The 22,719-nt window shown below is 40.3% G+C and overlaps 1 protein-coding gene across 1 annotated transcript in view; it reads left to right on the top strand.

Annotated features, from left to right (window-relative positions):
- The window catches only part of LOC306695696 (zeta-sarcoglycan-like), a gene marked incomplete at both ends in the record, with an annotated part of 296,154 nt that overhangs the window by 231,567 nt on the left and 41,868 nt on the right, over positions 1 to 22,719 (top strand). The window contains 2 exons of the mRNA XM_079159002.1: positions 1,317 to 1,404; positions 21,824 to 21,946. Coding sequence (XP_079015128.1) covers positions 1,317 to 1,404; positions 21,824 to 21,946 — 211 coding nt within the window. The remainder of the gene's footprint in view (positions 1 to 1,316; positions 1,405 to 21,823; positions 21,947 to 22,719) is intronic.

Here is a 22,719-nt window from a genome sequence, read left to right as displayed (position 1 = left end):
GAAGCCTATCACACGCTCCGTTTACAAAGATTCATCCAGTGTACATGCGCCGGGAAGCGGACGAGAGAGGCGCTGCACAATAAACCGCGTGGAGCGCACATTGGTTGTTTGGCCAATTTGTTACCGTACTCTGTACCTGAGTCGGTGGTGTGTGTACGTGCACATGCGCTGCAATGTGTAGACTCATTACGATGTTAGTGAGTGAGTGTGTGTGTGTGTGTGTGTGTTCACATCTGGAATGAGCATATGTGTGTACTCAAGTCCTGTGTATGCTTTTGGTGTATGTTTTCTGTGTGTGAGTCCCTGGATGATCAAAAATAGAGCACAAACAGGTGTGACATGCAATGAATTTGGTCTCGACTCGAATGAGAGAGAGAGTGAGAGAGAGAGAGAGAGAGAGCGAGAGAGAAAAGAGGATTTTTTAATTTCAACGGATCAACGACTTTCCAATTTTAACACAATTCTCATTTGGAATTCAGACCGGAATGCAGCAAGATATTAATTTTGGGAAATCAACAGAGAAATTGGGTCACCTGTGAGCCGTTCATTTCACGCCGCCAAAACAAATAAGCAATTTAAAAGAGAGAGTGAGAGAAGGGGAAGAGAATAAAAAAAGAAAATGATGTAAGTGTAGAGATAGAATGAAAGAGCGACGGAGAACAGGAAGGAAAGTTGGTGAAGATTGTGAGTAGGACGATTTTGCTCATTGGTAGGAAGGTGGCGGACAGTGAGAGAGAGTGAAAATGGCAGACATGAGGTTAGCATTCACTGCAACACGCGTCCACTGAACGTAAACCGATGTGGGCAGCGTGCGGCAAAGGTCAAGGACAGGGTCACACTTGCATTTAGCTCATTTATGTTGAGAATAATTGTCCTTTTTGCGCACACACACACAGACACACACACACACACACACACACACACACACACACAGACACACACACACACACACACAAACACACAAACACACACACACACACAACTGGAAACATGCAAACACACTCACAGGCAGGATGCTGTCTTGAATAGATTATGCAAATTAGATGCAGAGTATGTCAGGCTGTCAGAAGACAGGAAGTCAAGTGTGAACTGTGAAGGTTGATACAGGCCAGGGCAGCATTGGATTTACAGGTTAATGCCATATTGGTGAGGAAGTGCACGGAGGGGGGGGGGGGGGGGGGGGGGGGGTAAAGAATGCAGAGAGAACATGTGTATGGGTATGGAGACTGAAAGTGAATAATTTGTTTGTGAGAGTGTAAGAAATGTACCACTTGCTGTTGTCTTAATCATCTTTGTCCCTCTTCTTCTCTCTTTAGGACAGTCCATTGATCCTCCAGTCAGACAGAAATGTGACCGTCAATGCTCGGAATGATCAGGGACAACTGACCGGTCAGCTAACCGTGGGTAAGACAGACAGACACACACACCATAAAAAGACATGTCCATACACGCTAAATCGGCAGTAAACATTTTCTTTAAAAACAACGTCCAAACCACATCATTTCTCCAAGACAGTCAGTTATATTGCTTTGTTTTTGCTTGAATTCCTAAATGCATTTTACCTCCATCTCTTTACCAAACTAAATGCTATATTTTTCCATTAGTGTATCTCACTGAGGCTGACAGCCGTGCAGTTTTCTAAACTACATCATTTTTCCAAGCTCTCATTGGATTAGTGAGGGGCCGGTGTTTTACAGAAGACGTATAACATTTGTATCACGACATATTATTATCGGGCTCAATAACGAGAAAAAAAAAGTTTAAGAACATGAATGAAAAGATGTTTCACTAATCAGATACAAAACGTGTGCACCGTATGGCTTTATAAATTCCTCTAGTGACATTTTGAAGTTTCAGTTTTATAACATCAGACCGTCAAGTTTCAAGTTTAGAATACTGAAGGGCTCACTCGTTGAAATGAAACCGAAAACTGCACACTGATAATACCACCACGTGGTAACATACTGTGAATATGCAGTGCGTTTCTCTTCAACAACATGGCACTGATTGTTATGGAAGAACTATTGAGCTATTGAGTCCATTGTACATGATTAGCAGTTGGGAGAAGTGACGGTTGAGGCATTTTATTTGTTGGCTGATGTAGCTGTCATGAGAAACAAGAGAAATAACTCATTTCAGTCGTAACAGAGCGATTGAGTGGTTTCAGACATGGTTCGCCTGAAGTGATAGTTAGCCACAGTTAAAACAAACGAATATTAAGCATAGGGTCCACACCAAAAATCTGTGACATGGAAGGAATCATTTTTGCAACAGGTTTCACAAAAACATAAAAGACAAAAATCCTGTTTGATTATAACACTATGAAAGATTTAGATATAGATAACATAATTCTGATAAAACCACACTAAAGAGGCGCTCTTCTCTTAGAAAGCACGTTAGAACGGTTGACTTGTGTGTACTAAAGACTGGGCAGTGGCGGTCAGTGCCTCTAAGTGAGGCGAGTTGCACAGACAAAGGGTTAGTGACAGAGGACCCAAGATTCTGATGGCAATGGTTGGAGTTCAGAGCAGGTTAAATATAAAAAGGGAGTTAACTGTGAACCTTTGTTCCTGTCTTGTTGGGATTTAGTATTGTCTATTTTGAAACCTTTTTATTACAAGTTCATAGCCTCTGAACATGTCCTCAGGGTTAGACTTTTTTTTCGGCTTTCATTTGCCACAGGATGGACCTCTTAGTAGCCGTGCTGCCATGGCGTTAACACCCTCAGAATATGACTTTACATGTAGTTGGGAAAGCAGTAAGTCATAGTGAGTTTTCACCATTCATGCCTCTCTTGACTGTGGAGGTATTGGAAAATGTGCATCTTCTACGATTGGATTCCTGTCTGTACCCACATAATCAAAGAAAACAGCATGAACAGCTCCTTTGTATGTGATTTTAACTGTGGACTTGCAAACGCTTGCCTCATGGGCGGTACATTAACGGAGAGTGCTGTTATTTGAATCAGACATTTTTCTTTTTTGTAAAATCACTTTGAAGGAATTTGCTTTGTTTGGTGCAGACAATAAATATATCACGAGGAAATAAAAACACAGTTTAACTACTGGGAAAAGTCAAGAACATAAACATAGAGCAGAAATGTACAATATAACTGTTTATTAGAGTGAGTTCTTTTGGCAGAATGAGCAAACACTTTTATCAGGTTTTGTGCAAAAGTATAGAGCAAAGATGTGCAATGTGCAGGGATAATAATCCAACATGTGTGTTGATGTAGTGCATGTAGGTGGTTAAAGCCAATCCAAATTGTTGGGGACTTCCTGCTGGTTATTTGCTTTCCTAATCTTGCACAAAAGTGCTTGTCACATAACTGCCCAGTGCTTCCGTTAGCCCATGACATGAGGTTTTTGCAGACCTTCGTAATGTGTTGTGGCACTGTTGTCTTTTCAATGACTTCCCCCTCCCTTGTGTCATATTTAGCCTCTAAAAATAAACCAAGTGGTTAGTTATCCTTCTCCTTTGGTTTGGAGGGAACTGCTGTAAAGATCTGGCTGCTTATTGATGCCGTCAGAAACACTTTCAGATGTGATTTGTAGAGCCATAAAACGTTGCCAGTGTGTGACTGGCTATTGGAATATGTGGTTGCATTTGGAAATTAAACACCACATGCATCAAATAACCTCTCAGTGTATTTCAGCCTTTCCCTTCTTGGTTACTGAAAACATTTGCATATTTGGAATTATTGATATGCTTCTTACCTGACTCATTGAGTGGTTACAGAACTAAAAGACTTCAAATCAACCAAAAAAAACAACAACTGTCTGACAAATCCATCATGTCACCTGACCTTGGACCGTGTTTTGAAAACATGCTTGATCTTTATACGTTACCATCAAAAAACGAGCAAAAATAATTTGGTAATAATCTGGTTTTGTTCAAAATTGAGCTATCAATTCTTTGATCTGACTTCATGTGGTGTCGAAATTTAGGATGTGTCAGATGTAGAAGATCACCGCCAAGGACCATTTACAACCTGACGGGTGAGGTGAATGGTATTTTCAGGTAGAAGGCTCCTCTCCACTGTCTTTCTCGTTTGATGCGAACACAACATGAAGATATTCATCACCTGTAGCCTGGCCAGGCACTTCATAGTGTCCTCATATGCACACACAGCATCACACAGCCTTTCCCTTTCTGACACTTCTAAGGTTCGAAATCCCTGACAGCTCACTTCCTGCTGTTGAAACTCCCCAAAGCCACTTTCCTCGCCAAGAGAAGCACTTTAATGCTCATGTGTGTCTGAGTGAGTGTGTGTCTGCGTGCCTATCTGTCCGTCAGCAGAATAAGTCTGTTTTACCTCGACAGCCTGATTTATACTATTGTGGAAAAGCTCCCGCAGAGAGAGATGGTTTGTAGAGCTCGCAGAGACGCGCCGTGCTCCTCGGTGAAACCGTGGACGCCACAGAAGTTTGGTTTGACATCAGAGCGGGGGGGGATGGGTTTTCCTGACACCTACCTCCCATCCTGTTACGACAACAACCACCGAATTGTGTCGGGACAAACTTATATGGAACTATTGAGTCACCTGTGAACTGGCTGACAAATGATTTCAAATCAGCAGCAATTGCATGCTACATGCAATCCACCGCAGTACTATGTATGCCTGGCATGCACGAGATGTGCCCATACCAGCCAGCACAGAATGCATAGGCGCAGAGCTGCAGCAGTATAGATCAGGCTGCTAAAAGACGACATGAAGAGGGTTGTGTGTGTGAATCTCTCTTGTGCAGTCAGACATGGAGTCATGCGCTATAGTGACTGGACACATGCTGAAGTTATAAATACATAACGATTGAATTCTCTTACTGATATTCCCTTTGGGTCACACTCATGCGCACATACAGTAAACACAAAACACACACAAATCCTTACCATCTGTCACACATTCTCACACATCAGTCACGACTTTGGGTGGAGATTCCCCAGACACGAGGAGACCTGCCAAGCAAGTAGGAGTTCCATCAATAACCACTTTGTGACACACACACACACACACACACACACACACACACACACACTACAGACCCCAGCGGCTGTCTGATGGGATGGAATGGGACAGAATGAATCTTCCTGAGGAGCTTCTTCTATTGGGCTCCGGAAATCCCTTGGTCTCCTCCTGCTGCTCCCTCCTGATGCCTCCGTGCTGACGCAGCAGCACATTTAACACGCACACAAACAAACACACACACACACACACACACACACACACACACACACACACACACACACACACACACACACACACACACACTCTCCTCCCCTCTCTTTCTTCAGTGTCCTCACGGGGATACTCAGAAATCCTGAGAGTAAGACGGTTATTTCTCCTCACAAGACACTCACCACAAGTTCCACCTCAATAAACCCCTCATTAGTATTTTACCACTGAAACTCAGTAGAGCAACAGCTCGTACAAGAGGTATAGGATCACGGTCAGTGGTATGGAAAGGTGAAGGGTTTGGACTTTTACATAGAATACCTAGACATGGGGGTACTGACACCTTATTACCTATTGGATTGTGAAAATAGGTCATTTCAGCTGCACATAAATGGAGGGAGGAGAGTTTTAAAAGCTCTGCATCTGGGGACAAAACAAAAACAAGGGGTCTAGATACAATTTTAAAGTTTTTCTGCTGATGGAATTTTTAGTACCTTCATAGCCAGAAATCCAGCTCTCCGTTGTGATGATTAAAATGACTTGTTCAGGGAGTGCGTCACACCTTTCCATACTCAGCTGAATGAGGAACACACACATGCCGTCCTCTATTTATCTCGTGTTCCCCTGAGGGCCCATCTGTCAACTACAAGGGTCTGAGTAGCCTACATGTGGTGGCCTTGGGCTCTCTCTCTCTCTCTCTCTCTCTCTCTCTCTCTCTCTCTCTCTCTCTCTCTCATCCCCCATCCCTTCTCTCAATCCTCTTCGTGGCTGTCAGCTCGTTAATGTGAGTGAGAACCTGTCATCTTTGTCTTCTGAATGGCTGACCATAAAGATGATGAGTGAACTTGGAGTTTTGAAGGCATTCCCTTTCACCCGCCCAGGCGATGATGTCTCAGCAATAGAGGCGGTGCAGGGGCAGGAAAACGCAGCATGCTGTGGGATTATTATCCTCACAGGAAAAGGGAATTTCCTCATTCAGTTATGATAGGCGGAGCAAACTTTTGGAAAAAGTAAAATACTGATAAAATAAAAGTCGACAAAGCACTAACTGCTGCATTTTGCAATATATACTGTGGACTAACAGCTGATGTTGTAAATCACTAGCGAATACAACTATGGTGGTATGTGTCATACAGCAGTGTATTAGGAATCCACTTCAATGTGTTTTTGTAAAGCAGTAGATGTCTGCTTCTACTTACGGTAAAGAAAGCAAAGAAAAACCTTTTTATACCGGTGAAGATAGTTTGTATTTTGGAAGAACTTTACTCATGTTTAAACATGAGTAAAGTTGTGCACTCAGAATACCACAGCAAAATATTGATAAATGCTTAAACTAGTCAGCTCATTTACTCGTCACTGTATGTTTCCCATTCGCAGCCGCTTCACCTGTGTGTGTGTGTGTGTGTGTGTGTCTCTCGGCAAAGCTGGCAGTCATTACAGCCGGTGTGAGCGAGTGTTTGTGTTCTGGCTGTCTTATTGACTTTTCATTTCTCTAAGTGCATGGTGCTGATAATGAATGCTCTTTCTCCCCTAGCAGGAGAGGTACCGGTGGCACTCATTACCCTTGTGTATGAGTGTGTATCTAATTTTTTTAAGTGTAGCCGCAGAAGCCAAACGTATTTTGGGAAGAGCGAGGACAAGTGCTTGTGGGTGTATGCATCTACGTGTGTTTTTGGGGAAAAGGATTTTGGGAAGTGAGAGAGGGTCATTACCTCATACCTTCCATTTCTCATTACCTTCCATTTTGAAATATATGCAGTGTAAAACTCAGTAAAACTCTTTATTGCCAAATATTTGAACTTGATTTGTTTAGTTTTTCACAGGTTGCACTTTATTGTTATTATCTTGAAAATATATTCAGTGCAAAACAGGTTAATTGCAGCCACAATAAGCTATTTTTTGCCAAATATTAGTTATTTTTTAACTTTAATTTTTTAGAACTTTATTTGCATTGTTCTAACAAAGTGATCGCACATTTTATTAGTTTTTGTCTGATGGAGCAATCTGGTTTACTTGAAAGTGATCGCAATTTTCTTTATTCTATTATTTGAAAAAGCACAGATGGAGGAGTCACAAAATGTTATTATTTCAATAAAAATTCAACATGGACCATTTTGTTGCAATTTTGTTGGGGCGGTGGGGCGTGAACATTTTTCTTCCTCCAAAGTGGGGCGTGACCGAAAAAGTTTGAGAACCACTGCATTAAAGCAACGCCTCCAACTTCAGGTGACTTTCAACACCCAACCTTTCCCTCTCTCACTTTTTCATCTTTCATTCAACACACTCGCACACTTTCCCTCGGTCTCCCTCTTGCCCTTTGCCTGATATTTTGCCTTCGCTCCCTTTCTTATCCTCTCTTTCTTTATTCTGTTGTCTTTCTTTACCTTTCACTCCCCCTTTTTTAATCATGCATGGACCTCATCTCTTATTAAACCAATGAATTCCCCGCTGACCTTGTTACCTTCTCCTATACTCAGGCTTTGCATTTATCACTTCATTATCTCTCCCTTCTTACACTAATTATGTTCCTTTTTATCTCGGTGGAATCAGTCACTTCATTTTGGCGGGTGTAGCTCAAAAAGTGTATTATCAAAGCACACATTAGGGGACTGAAAGGCAAAGGCCATACAGAGTAATAGATGGTTAACAATTTGTGGTAAAAGTGGGGTGAAGCAAGAGAAGGTCTGTCATGTGGTCAGCTGGGAATCAGTACTCAATACCTTTAAAGTATCCAATCAAATAACCCAGTACCAATAGTATCCAAACTTCTCCAGTCAAACGATGCCCACATTTAATCCTTTTTGTACCCAGATCTAGGAAAAAAAAATACTATTTGTATTGTTTTGCTCACAGCCAATCACCCCAACTGTTCTGCGATTTAATGTGACGTGTGCTTGGCCCAATCCCCCAGCAGTACAACCCCATGATGGTGTTGTTAAGTCGAACACGCTGTATTTGATGGAGTTGGCACTTCAGCATGCCAACATGCCACCAAAACGCCATACTACACATGCCTAACATCTGATATAAATGGAGTGCATACAATGCAGAAGTATTTTTTCAGAACAAACCCGGAATTTGGGTATTTATGTAAAAATCCGCTGGATGGGGAGGAGTGGTGGCGACAGTACTCGATTGATATCGGTATCACGTTAGGGTAATGCTATTCGCACTGGTATCGTAATTTGCTAAATGATGCCCTGCCCTGCTCATGTGTTGTTGTAGTTAGTCTTTATGGGTGGATTTGTGGATTTATAGCTGTGGAAATGTAAGAATATACAGAATGTAATCCTATTCTGTTTTCACTCATCAGAAACATGGCGTGGCTCTGGCAGTTAAACAGTTGAATGTCGGCTAAAATTGTTTTCTGATTAGTGTGCGGAGTGAGTACTTCCATAAAATTCAATTGTTCCATTACCGACAGTCTAATTATGAATCTACATCTTTGCAAATCCCCTACTGAGAAACAAATGATGTACATAACAATCATATTTCGCAATGATCACATTTTCAGCTAGAGCGAGATCTTTCTGGCTTGATTTAGCTGGCTGAGAAACACAGAGATACTAAGTAGTCTAATTTGATCTCCCTCCCTCATCCAATCAGCGGAGTTCAGACAGCACGTCTTCCTCATTTTATTCCGTCTCTCTATCATCAAATCAATGGTTTTAATGAGGCAATTAAAAATACATAGAGCTGAGCATTAACAAACTGGGATACACTTAAGGGGTCACCAAGGACTCAATAAAGTCATGGATTCACTGCTATTGTTGTCAGTTATCCTTATGATTGCACTTTAATTGCACAAAGGCTAATTGTCTGTGCTTTGGCTGCATTATGGCAGATACGCTTGTTCATATGTGTGGGTATGTTTACCGTGAAGAATGGATTTAATGGACCATATGAAGTCATCCGTCTGCACCAGTGAACTATAGGCTTCACGCTGTTTGCTGGTGGTTGGACACAAGGATAAAATGACAGATATTTGTCGAGAGGAAAATTCATTTCATGAACTCTGTAACTCTTTAGTTTGAACCTGTGGCAGCTGTGTTTGCATTGCTGAGAAGTATGTTCTTTCTTATCTTAGGCAAATGTTGAGAGTGTTGAATGTATGAGCTGGCTAACTAAACATTGACAACACGCTGTGTCCTGATTTGACAGGACGAAGTACGTCTCTCGGACGAGTATTAAAGCTCCTCTCAAATCCGAGGAAGGGGTCAGACTTCCTTGATCCTGAGCGGATGAAGGAACTCTGCTCCTTTTCAATTGAAAAGTAACTCTATGACTCTGTTTGTACTTGGTTGACTCTGTTCGCTCTATATTGAATCATGTTTGACGAGTTGTACACTCTTGATCATTTTCCTATATCTTATCCTGTAATACACTCTTAAAGACAGAGAGCTTAAGATACTTTTGATTTCTCACAAGGAAATGCATTCATTTCCACCACAAAATCTACTATTTCAAGCGCTCTCTTTGACGCTGGTATGGCAGGATTTTACATAGGTTGTGATTATTTTCTTTGTATTGAGCATTCATTTGTCCCCTCTTTTAATAAAGCAGGTTAGTAATTAAACCACTTACATTTGGATTTGTGTTGATTCTTGGAAGTGCATTTAAGATATCTTACTCACTCTCCATTCATCTAACAAACCCAGTCCAGTCGTGGACAACAGAACAGACAAATGTGAAATTATAGTGCAACTGAATATAGCAGTTCATAGTGCTTGGTTTCTGTTTAGACTTTGTCCTAGAGGCGTTATTAAATCTGGGTGTGATAATATGTAGTGTTGTTTTATTGGATTGCATTATATTGTAAGGCATCTCTTTATTATGTCCATCGTCTGTATCTGTAAGCATTATGGCCACTCGGAAATGTTTTATCTTTTGATTTAAATATGTCTTGAATGAACGTTGTAAAAGCTACAAGATTATGTTTACTGTTTATGCATTAGAAGGAGTTATACGACCGTGTAATAACCATCTGTTTCTTTTTGCTGTGTTTAATAAAAGGACATTACAACATCAGAAAAATGCATGCTCGTTGACGCAAGTCAAATAAGAACACCGTCTCCTTCAGGCAATAAGGAAGACTTTGTGTCTTTATGAGCATGGAGTGTTTATTGCAGGGATAGCAGAAAACATCCCTTTAATGGTTTGCCATAAAGCAACAATGTACTGTCAGTCTTTCTTACTATCTAGCCTCACATCTGCACAAAATTACATTTTCAGGAAGTAAGAAAGGTTGTTGTGTTCTGCCTATGTAATTCTTAAATTACAACCAAACCAACCAAACCAACCAAATTGCCCCAGAAGCAAATCAAAAAAGTTATATGTTAGTATTTACGAACAGCAGTTTACAAAGTCCAACCAATGATAGTGCAAGCTGCCAAAATGCTTTCTGTGGGGCACACTAATAATGTCGATTAGCATTTTCTTCTTTTGCATTGTCTGTGTGAAAAAAAACATGAATAATTCAGAATGCACCGTGGTTGAAGAATCTGCCCCAAGGTCAGAGCAATGACTCAGTATTCCTTCAGGCATGTTTGGAAAGCAAACATTTATAACTGTGTGCATTTTAGATGAAAGGATAGAATGCCCAAGCTCCCTTCCAGACTCTCATTCAATTTTGAACACCACCACATCCCCTTAGGCGCTGCTGCCATGTTACTTTTACATTGTATGCACTAGGCTGATATCCAGGGGGCGCTTTCAATAACTGCAAATACTGGAATATGTAAAATCAATCTTTGTAATTGCAAGTTGCAGGGTAATAAAAGAGTGCAAGGAACATTCATGTAGTAAGTTAAGTCAGACGTCTTCTGTACTCTGCAAAAGCCATTTAATGTGAGTACCACGCTGCCTACGAGCAGGTACTGTAAGTTGACACTAGGCTTTTATTGCAAACGTAAAAGGTCAATTAATAAAATGTCTGTCAAGGCTCACTAACTCATATGTAAATCCAAGATGTTTTATCTCCCGCTGCTTGCATTTGCCATGACTTCAGGATATTAATGTAATTATGTTCACAGAGGCATGTAAGTCACTACAAAGCCTGAAAGATCAGATACACCCTCGGCCACAAGTTCTTCAACTTCCAGCAAGGGAACAAACTCCTGATTCTCTACTATGCATGTGCTGAAACTTTCTTTTTTTTCTTGTTCCTTAGTCATGTCATAGTATAAGATGATCGGGTGTGGGAATGGCACTTGCCTAAAGGTTTGACAGGCACAAAGGAACATTTTGTCTGGCTCTGAATTTATTTTCTGATCCCATGGAGACCTCATGGAGACCTCATGGAGAGACCTTCGAGTGACATTTTAAAATCTGCATCGCTTGGCCTCCAATTTGAACTTTGTTGCCATCTCTACAACTGTTTCCATTAATGTATCCATTCATATTTTACTTAAAACATCGGACTATCATATTGTGCTTACCCGTTTAGTCAGGCTTACTTTGGTAAATAAGGCTTATTTTCATATAAAGTAGGTCAAATAATACAATTTCAACTTAACTTACTATGCATCGCTCTAGACAAGTCTGATCCTAGCCCGGTTTGTTTTTCCAGGCCTAGTTTAACCTTTAAGCTTAGCTGGTCAGTGTTACGATCTAGCAAAGTAATGCAATGGTTCCTCCAACTTTCCTTCTCGTAGTTCCCCGTAGTTGTGTGCTGTGAACTACACATCAACAGCAGCTCATGTCAAATTGATTCACTTCAGCTGCAGTTATTCCCCACTTGAAATACAGAGCCTAGACCAGCACTGGGCGAAAGTACAGTGTGTTCACAGAAGTCAACATTTTTGCTTTTTAAATGCGCCAGCAATGCATTCCTGCTTTAGGCCACTTGAGTATATTACTCATGGACTTGAACCCAAGACACAATTTCAGGGCACTGCAAAAAACCTGAGGTACATGTAACAAGGGAGTCCAGCAGCATGTAGGTCACCTGTGTTGAAGTGAGATACAAGTACGCAATCTGGTGGTCTCTAATGTGCTGCCAAGGGTTGGCCTTAGCTTTCCTTGTGTTTGCTTCCAGTTTAATATTTGATTCCTCATGCTATGCATTTAATATGTGCTGCTCTGTGACCATGAAATCTATAGTTCTCTCTTTACCTCTCCACCTCCTTCTTTATGAAATTATACATCAGTTCATAAATAGATCAGACTGTATTTTTTCAACGAATAACATTAGCTAAGAGTTGTTTGAAACGTCAGACTTTTGATTATAAGCTCTGATTTTGTGTTTCACTGACATGCACACAGTTGTATAACAACTAGGACGATACTTTTCTTGGTTACTGTTTGCCAGGATATTATGTTTGCATGAGCGAACACCGACATAAAATACTACAAAAATCTGATCCTAACCACAATGGCCTGTATGTACAGGATGCCCAGTACAAGACGTATTGAATCCCATCACCCTTTCATTAGGATATCCATTAGGATTAAAGAAACAATGTAACGGATTAGTTAATGTATAAAGGGCAGGGAAAGGTAATTGAAAGAAATGCAATGTAGTTTAACAAATAAGTTTTTTGTGTTTTCATTGTAAATAGGCCCTAATCTAGTAATAAATCACTAATTGTGTTCGCGCTGACGGGGTTTTCCGCTTGTGTTTGGGGCTTTAAACTGCGTATGAATGTGTGCAGCTGCATGCCACAACCTTTACCTGTCTTTTCATCTGCACCTCCTACCATTTCATCTTCCCTCCATCCCACAGCCCTGACTCCAGAGATCAGGTTGATTAATGTCGATGACAAGCACCACTCATTTATCTCTCCCTCTGTCTCCTTCTATCCTTCCATACCATTTTAATGACTGTAATCAACTCTAAATAAATAATTTGTGTCCTTCCGTGCATGAATCTCACCTTCCTACCTGTGGCAAATTCAAAAGTTGAAATAAAAAGTGCCTTGCATTGCAGTTTCTTCCATTCTCCTCAGTATGACCCACTCCTCCATTTCACATATTTCCCCTCATTTATCTTTGTCTGTTTCTTTTGAGAGACACCTTGAGGAGATTAAAGGTGCGCTGTGGGTTTGATGGGTAGAAACACAGTGATGCAGTGACCCTCTTGTTTCCTGCTGTTGCATCATGGCCATGTTGCATGCTGTTTACTTTCAAAGGGCCAAAATAATTGCTTTTTCTTTTGCCCTCTTCACTGCCTCCATGATTCCCTTGCTCCTTGAACAGTGCCGTGCAGCACTTATCTGTCAAAGTTACAACGGTTCACTTTCAACTCCAGTCAACTCATTTTACAGCAAGTTGGCTCATAAGTCGACACTTATCTGTGGGTTTGTGGTGTTTCTTAGGCATGAGGGCCACGCTCTTCTTTTTTTGTCGATGTCTGCGATGCGACACACGGCCTGATTCATATTTTTTTAATTATTATTATTATTATTATTATATTTTTGTCAATGCAGACCAGAAACCCAAAGGGGGTTAGAGTAATAGAAACAATTCAATACACCAATACTTACACCTTTAAGGGTCAACAGCACTATATCAGCTTCATATATATACTGTAGCAAGGCTGTTGTACTGTATGGTCAGTGGATAAGTGCATAACTCAGTTTATCACAGCGTAGGCATTTAACAAATGACAGTATGGAAACTTCTCAAAACGTACATTTAAAAAAAAATGTATTGAAAAGGCAACACATTGTCAAATAAAAGAAACGTCAACTTACCTTGTACCTTGCCAAGAAATATAAAGTAGTCAGTTACTGGCACTTTTGCAGGTTATTAAGAGATAACAATATACTTCTCTGTTCAAGTTCATATTTTATATACATTCACTTTTTCAATTGGTTGTGATGGCCGTCAAATTCCTACTTCTACAACGGCTCACAAGCTAGTCTGGAACTAAATGCACACAATCATTGGCTGAGTGGGAATTAAACATTATTTTTTACAAGAAGAGGACGGGTAGAAACATTTTATACGTTTCAATTAAAATGCCTACACACGCGCCATGCGTTGCTTAATGTGGTTTGCGCAATTTCCCCTTAGGAACATTTTCCCTAGCAGAACACACAAAAGGAGCCCAGTGGGCTTTTGAATATTCATTGAATTTGACATTCTAGACAGGAGAGGAACTGACAAGCATATCAGCCTGACTCACTCAACAGAATGCTCCTCTTAATCCACTGATAAGCCTCGTCATGTTTGAATAACTAATCAGGAAGTTTAGTGAGTGAAATCCAGTCAAAGCCAAAATTGTTCACCTGACAGAAAGTTATTTTTTGTTGGTCTGTAGAGTTTAGCTTTAAATACAAAACTAAAGGACAGAAATTGTTGTTGCACATTGCAATCTCCATTTACTCTGTAAAATTATACACAAGAAGGCCACAGCCTTGTCTCTTGTTTTTCTGTCCATTCCTAAAATATTTGATGTCGTACTGTTTCTGCTTGCTCTGGTTCATTGCTTTCGACTGCATGATTAGTAATAAACACACAGATATGCACATACACATTAGATAGTTTGCATACATGAATAAGAAACCGTCCTTGTGGCCACATCACTAAGTGGGAGAGTCAATTTGGCAAGTGTGTTTGTATGTGTATGCACGGGTTGATGATCATTGGAGCATAGCCAAAGAGAGGCTTAATGCCAATATAGTCTAAGGGAGAATTTGCTCATCGAGTTTATTTGACAGAAATGAAAAAAAACACTGCTAGCAAACTTTCTTTTCAAGTAAGCAATCCTGCCTGAAGTCTTTCAGTGTCTGATTCAGTTTTAGTGTCAGATAACTGGTTTGTGCCTGTGCTTGTCGGAGGGAAGCTCCTAAGAGCCGTTATATTTAAAGCTGTAAGTGTTGTATGCTAGTTTGAATATGTGTGCAAAAACACCAAGGCACTTTCACCAATTTTCTCGTAGTTTGAGTTTTCTCCTAGGTAAGAACACAATATGTAAGTCCAGACCTGTCATAGGAGGGATGTGCAATGAGTCTGTTTTTAACCAAACCTAATTTTGTTCACTAATGAATTGGATATTTCAATACTTTGACCCAATTTTCAGATTGAAAACCCTTTTATAAATTGCACTTGACATTATCCCGTTTGACTCTGCAATTGGAATTTGAGGGTAATTGAATTCTAAATGTATTCATACAGCCTAACGACATCACCATTCATTTAAATTGACTGTTGATGTCATTGCATAACACTACAATATCAACATGAGCACCTCAAACTGCAAAACGACTTTGATCACAACCCCCTCCCATTGCAGTCATCGATCGTCTTGCTGTGGCAAGACGTTTTTCCTCTGAACTATTTCTTCTTTATTTCATTGTCGGGACAACCCTCAAGTGTAACGGCATTAATAACGCTCGTTATTTTACCCAATTAATTTGCTTTAGCAGGTCCCTTAACTCCGCTGCTGACGCTGTTAAAAATGATAGACTTTCCTTCATGGATCTCAGAAGCAGGACTTCAATACAGGAGGTATGATGCAGGACGCTTAGCCTTTAGGCGATAATATGCCAATTTACGCAGCTCATGAATGAACGCTCATTTACTCGGGTGGCATTTATCACGTTTACACTGGTCATTTGCATAGTTATTCGAAGTTAGGAGTATTTGTTGAAACTGACGTGGCACACTCGTACGAACCCACCGTACGAAAAAAAGGAACAGAAAGTTCAGAAAGGTAAACAACAATGTTCTTGCATGAGGTCCGATGTGCATAGCCAAAGACGAAGTCGGTAAAGCTAGAGATTGACAGTTCATAAGTTGCACACATGTATTCATTTGGAATATTGGTATGTTTGACCAAGCACATTTTTCACTCGAAATATATGCCAAGAAAACTTATATTTTTAAAACTAAATTTGAGCCCTAAATTTGAAGATTTTCAACTTTCTTAAAACTTTGCAAAACTGTACACCTTGTGGCTATAGGCGTTGTGACTGTGTGACATTGACTGTACAAAGCATATGTGACAGTTATGCCTATGATTACTCCACGTGGCAGAGCAGTGCCCATTTTACTCACTACAATGCATTATCTCTTTTATCATACAGTATAGGACAGAGTATGTCACAGGCACACATTTCTTTGGAGCGGTAGAGACATAAAGATGCCCTTTATCCTGTCAGGCCAGCTATTAGGACTCCAGTAGAAAGTAGATTTTGCTGATGCTGAAGAGACCTGAAGTCCCCCTAACCTTTTAGTCTTGACTATGTATCTGTTGAATGGGCCCTGCCTGGAGATCCCAGGCTGTGCTCCAATTCATAAAAAGTGATTTAGCCAGTTACCAGATCCAGCCAAGCATTAAAAGAGCCAGAGAAACCTTAAAAACTCATAACATCTGCATCTTACAACGCAAGGACACTAAAGTTTAAGTTATATAACCTCATATTTCACTTAAAAGCCTTAATGCTATATTTAGCATATTGCCAGAATCCTGACCTAAGGAAAACTATAGAGTGATTAAATGAGACAAAATATGGCCGACTCTCTCCACATAGCCAAAGGACTGAAACTGCCTAATTTAAGAATGTTTCTTGGCTGGAGTACGTATTAGCATTCACATATGCAAATATGCATGGCCAGGGATGTACGCAAAGACTGTTCAAGGCCTGACGCGAGCGTGGAGAACAAATATTTACATGAGTGTCACATTCTATTTCACCCGCTCTTGTGATCTCTCATCTTCAGGAATGTGAGAGAGGGATGCCGAGGAGAAGAAAGGTGGTGCTGGGGAGGCACATCACAAAGCACATTGAAGCTGATTTTAATTCAAATTCATCTTGACCTGTTTGGGAAAATCAGCCATGCATACAGTGTTTACGTGGCTAATCCACACTCTATCCCCCAAACCCTTTTACTGTGTCGTATTGAGTCATATCCCATCATGCTAGAAGCCCCAATTTAAAGACTTGAATTAAAAAATCAGGATAGCAAACCCATATAACTTTATTATGGCCTCAGTGCTTTAATGTTCAGTAGTAAAAAAAAAAAAGTTAAACAAGCACCATTTTAATGTCCTCTTTTCATTAATTACAGAATACAAATTGAAGAATCCCATTACAGTATGTGAAAGGTTTAATGAATTATTTATTTTACCATATTCAGAAGTTGCGATGCAAGAACAAGAAAAGGATCCGTCTAACAGAGGCAGTTAATTGAAGATTGTGATGAAAAGAACCAATAAATACCTAAGTGACAAGGGCAGGGTAGTTTAGGGAATCATGCTTTTGGTGGGTAACAGTTGTTGAAGTGAATCAGAAGCACTTTATCCAGCCTCAACATCCAAACTGACTTTGATGTGCCCTTGAACATGTAATAGAAACCTCTACAAGGCTGTAATAGCCAATTCCTAGCTCTCCGTCTGTGTAGACCTCTTCACTTCTTTGACCCATCCAAACAATTAGCTTTATATACACATCCAGCAGACACAAAGCAACATTAGCATTCATTCAAACGCCATGTCCCTGGACACCAGATACATGTAATTCCAATATTTACTTTAATATGAGCGCCGTTTTGGTTTCCACCAATTCCTGGCTTTTTAGTTGCTAAATGCTCCACTGTGTTCAACAGCTGCAGTAGTTGCTTTGTTTGTCTGCAGTTTGGTGGTTGGCAGGTAGCTTACAATGGGTTTATCAGAGCGTTTCCACTAAAAACAGCTGGTATAAACCACTGTAACAGTTAGTTAGTTGTATCCTGCCTACAGAAACTTCACATTGCACTTCTTACAGTATTAAGTATTAAGTAAATGATAGGTGAAAGAGTTAGTTGAATAATGGATGAAGGGGGTTGGATGCTTTGTGCATTCTGAGTGCCCATAGTTCTTTATGAATGTAACACAAGGACATTTTCACAATAATACATATTTCACTTTTTTTTTAAACTGCTCAAAGAACAAGACAGTGGATTCCAGGCTGTGATAACATTTGATAGTGTTAAAACATGAGTTTATTGATGACCAAATGAAGCAAAGAAGTTCACCACACTCTTGATACATTCCCACATACAGTGGAAATATTGCAGAAACTGATGTTAATGACCTCAACGTCAACAACTGTGTTATGGTATAACTGTATTAAAAAGCAGGGATGTGCATGGAGCTGTAGTTGCCAAAATGTTTTTTGTGTGAAGCATGAAAACCAGAAATGAACATGTGACAGCAGGGCATGTATGAAAAGGCAAAAGTGAGCAAAGCATGCATTCATTATCCCAAATGAAATACAGTGTTTGTGTTTTGAAGTGGTGAGAAATTTAAATGGTTAAAACATTGAAATGCCTGTGATATCTGCAGGGCCCCCTAATGGCTCAGCAGACTGAGGCTCATCTCGTAAGCTTGAGGTGTTAAGAAGTTCAGATCTGACTAAGGACTTCATTTACATGCACTGTACCGTACTAGTTCTTCTTTCTTTTCCAGTGAGATATTCTTAAAGCTTTATCATTACTGAATAATCCTGCTGAGGGAGCCACTTGTGACAACAGAGGCGATCCTGTCAGGAAGTGATTATTTAAATCAGTGCATCAATTAACATGTCTGCCTAACGAGGAGTCCTGTTGTTATTGGTGACAGCAGAATTACGTTGGTGTTGTCAGTGGGAGAGACATTTGCAGGGGCAAATTAATTGACCCAAAAGCACTTAATTCACACAGAATTAACATTAGATAGCTGCAGATCGCTAACAAGATGAAACTAAAAAGATCAGATAGTTATACTTCGACAAACCACTTCTCATGTTGCTGACAATGGAGTAATGTCATTTCAAAGTGTCCTACGGATTGCTGCAGAGAGCCTTGATATTCCCTGCTTCTTATGCTTTATTCTTTTCACTGTTTGTCAGCGTTCACAGAACCAACATTTCCGTAGCGACTACGGCTATAATAAGCCTTTATTCCATTTCAAGTTTAGAGGATTACTGACTGACACATCACTTTAGATCTAAACTCCAAAGAAGTTTTAAAAGCATTAAAAAAACATGAAGGGAACACATCTATGGTTTAATTTTCCATTGCCACACCACATCACTCTTCATTTGCATGAAGTAAAACTGCTCAGCGGAGATGTTTCCACCATTAAACAAATGACTTCTGGACACTTTGTCTCATCTTGTTGCTGCTGGTGCGAGTGCACACACATATAGAGTACCAAATTGCTTTCTGTTCATCCCATAAACATTTTTTCTTTTCCCTCCCAGGTTCATTTCAATTTAGCGCTAAAGCCATAGGCACAATTCTTAAGTAATTGCACATTACAGCCCCAGTGCAAAGAGAAGATTGAGTCATAATACTGTAGTTAAAGAACAGATCATTTTATCAGCAGTTGTCTCTTTCTGTAAATGGTCATTACATTATCAACAGTCACATAATGTCTTCTATTACCTCTTTGTCTGATACTGCTGCTCTTTTTCTACAGTTGAAAGAACAACTTTACCTACATTTCAGGCTGGGTTTTTGCAGTTGTCACTATCATCGAAGCGGCACATCTCCTGCTGTTTCAGAATCGTGTATACACCTCTAATAAGACGACAAGAAGGAAGACAAATCTGTGAATAAAACAAATCTTTGGAAATATGCAAACCTGAACCCATGTTGGAAATCTTCACTGCGAGCTGCTGAGCCGAACAGCCAAAGAGAAAACAAGTTAGATGTCTGTGACAGCAACCGGCACAGCACATCTCCAAATGATACCAGCTTCACTTTCTTTTCATAGCTACTTCATAAACTTAAACCCTCTTTTTTTATGTCTCTCATTCACCTCTGTCCATACTCTCCCCTTTCTTTAACTGTCAACCACCCCCCTCCTTTTACATCTGTAACGCAAATGCACACACCTCGCTTTTGGGTGATCCTTTAACGACACAAATGTCAATTGCTTTTTCACTCAGTCGCTGAAGGAGTGAGAGGCTTAAGGAGGGAGAGAGAGAGGGAGGGAGAGAGGGAGGGAGAGAGGGAGGGAGGGAGAGATGAGAAAAACAGCTTAATCCTAGATTGATGGCTGCTAATAAAGTTTGATTATTACTGACAAGGCACTCTGGGTTTCTAATTGACACTTGTGATAGCCTGAGAGACCAGACAGTGAAGAAAGGGGAAACGGGAGAGATACTTTTCTTTTGCCTCAGGAGGGTTGGCATGGCTGCACCTAACAGTCCGAATCACAAAACGAGAATACTGCCAACAAGACCACTGTTGGTAATTTGGCAACTCTGTTGGTAGATTTCAATTTTTTCTTTTTTTTTAAATCTCACTGCCAATGTTTTCTTGAAAAGGCACCAGCCACTAATCTAGTTAATCTTTCAGTTGTTGTAATCGGCAAAAAACAAAACAATCAGTAGCTTTCTATCAGATAACCAAAGACAATAGCCTCATACCTTCTCTGAGAATGGATATAATTGCAATACAATGTATTCTGGTGATTGCCATAGTTGAGTAAATTCTCTCCATCTTTTCACTCTTGTTTATTTTGTTATGTCTTTGTGTTGTAGAACACACTTTTTATTCATGAATATATTCGTAAATATATATAACTTCCTTTTTGATCTTTCAGAATGAGCACTTCAACAACTATGTAATTTGTCCAAAATATTGTCTACAACAATTATTCATATATTTTCTTTGTCACATTTCTCTTCAAAGGATGTTTGTTTTTTTTGTCCTCCAGGCAAAATCATAAAGGAAAATGTAATTGAAGGTGAAAGTTAGAATTCTTAAGTTTCACAGGAACCTTACAAACTCCAAACACAACGTAGCCATGTCTGACTGTTGTTTAACTTTTAATTATAACATGTCACCACTAAGGTCCCAGCTTGCAATTCATCTTTACTGTGACAGCGTGTGTATTACACAACCTACCCACACACCGTTTTGCCTCCATGATTAAAAAAACAATCTATGGAATAATAATCTGCAATGTTTTTCATATTATTTCATCTCTGTTCCTCGTGTCAATGGCTGATGTAAAGTGATTGTACGTAACCAACTCGTGTAAGCTAGTTTTGAAAGAGGGTCATCAGCCAAGTAACAAAAAGAAAAGCATCTGTATCACCTGTAGTAGTATCTGGCCATACAGATTTGGGTTTTGTATGCTAAGGTTTTGAGATGTTCCATCTGACATGTAGGCTGCTACCCAATTTCAATTGAACGGAATAGAATTAAGTACATAGAAAAATACCCTTTCCTGAAACAGCCCCCTCTTTACTTCGAATAACCCACAGAGCACACTGTCAACAGTTTTCATATCGAGCGTTTCTTCAGTAGAGAGTAATTCCAACCAACAGCTTGTTCTGTGGATTATAAGTGGGGTGTCTGTCGTGTCTGTCGTTTGTATGTTCCTACCCAGACAAAACGATTTTTTTTCTGTACGCTCCATAACGACTCCGTATCACATCAGTAATGGTCCCGACATTTGTACTGATATTGCACTGGTGTCACAGCAGGACCACACTTCAAGACGCGGGGGGGTTCAGAGTTCAAATCTCTCTGTGGTCGTTCAATACAAACCTTTTGTGCACTAAGGGTTTTGTAAGACGCTTTGGAAAGAACCATCTACCAGAAAGCCCGTTCTATGTACCTTGAATGCTCCTCTGTTATAAATATTCACCCGGTGCCTCTCTCTCTCTCTCTCTCTCTCTCGCTCTCTCTCTCTCTCTCTCTCTCTCTCTCTCTCCCCCACTTCTATAGGTTCAGAAATGGTCGAGGCTCAGTGTCAGAGGTTTGAGGTGAGGAGTACAGATGGAGAGAGAGTTCTGTTCTCTGCAGATGAAGAGGAGATCAGCATCGGCACCGAGAGACTGAGAGTCACAGGTAGGGGTACGCACAAATTGTACTATATACTATGACCAACGTGGTGTTTATACATGTGCACGAGAATGCGCAATGCTCGCATGTGGGTGATGCAACACTCCTGCCAGTGGTTTCACACTACTTCACCGATTAGCGGGTTGTGGTACCGCCGCAAGATGTGCAGCAATCTGCCAACAAAGGCAGGGAAGAATAAACCACAAGCAAACATGGGTGTTAACAATTCTGTATTGTAAATAATGTAATGATTACATGTTTTATCAAGAAGAAAACACATTTGCTAGAGCTTATGAAGTCCCATGGAGCACCACTGAATTTCTCCTTTAATATTAGCTATATGAGGTCTTTGATTTTGGCAATTGTCATGCCTCCAAAGTGTTTTTGCAGTACAGATGAATTAGTAAGGACTTCCATAAGGCAGAGCGAGACAGGTCTGTTGTCTGCCACACAGAATGCTGTCCTGAAGTGAAATTAATTCAAAAAGTCAAAAAGTCAAAAAGTCATGATGATGTCGTCATCTGTCTGAATTGTGATTAAAAGGGCAGTATCAATCATACCAGCGTAAAACAGTGCCTCATGATAAAGCTATAAATACATATCTTGTAGATCACTGTAGAGGGCACAGTTTTGACAAGCTTACGCTCATTTTCCACATTCATGAGGAACAGATTTCTGTTTCCTGATTCACGAATGGGCTGAACGGGGGTGGAGGAACAGTGGGCTCAGACTACTTTGTGAAACAAGGTTACTTGAGGACGCACACGGCTTACAGTACA

Source organism: Pholis gunnellus, assembly GCF_910591455.1.
Source record: "Pholis gunnellus genome assembly, chromosome: 5".
In the NCBI taxonomy this organism is placed as follows: domain Eukaryota; kingdom Metazoa; phylum Chordata; class Actinopteri; order Perciformes; family Pholidae; genus Pholis; species Pholis gunnellus.
Note: the sequence above shows the minus strand (reverse complement) of the source record. Positions and strands in the feature narration are given on the sequence as shown.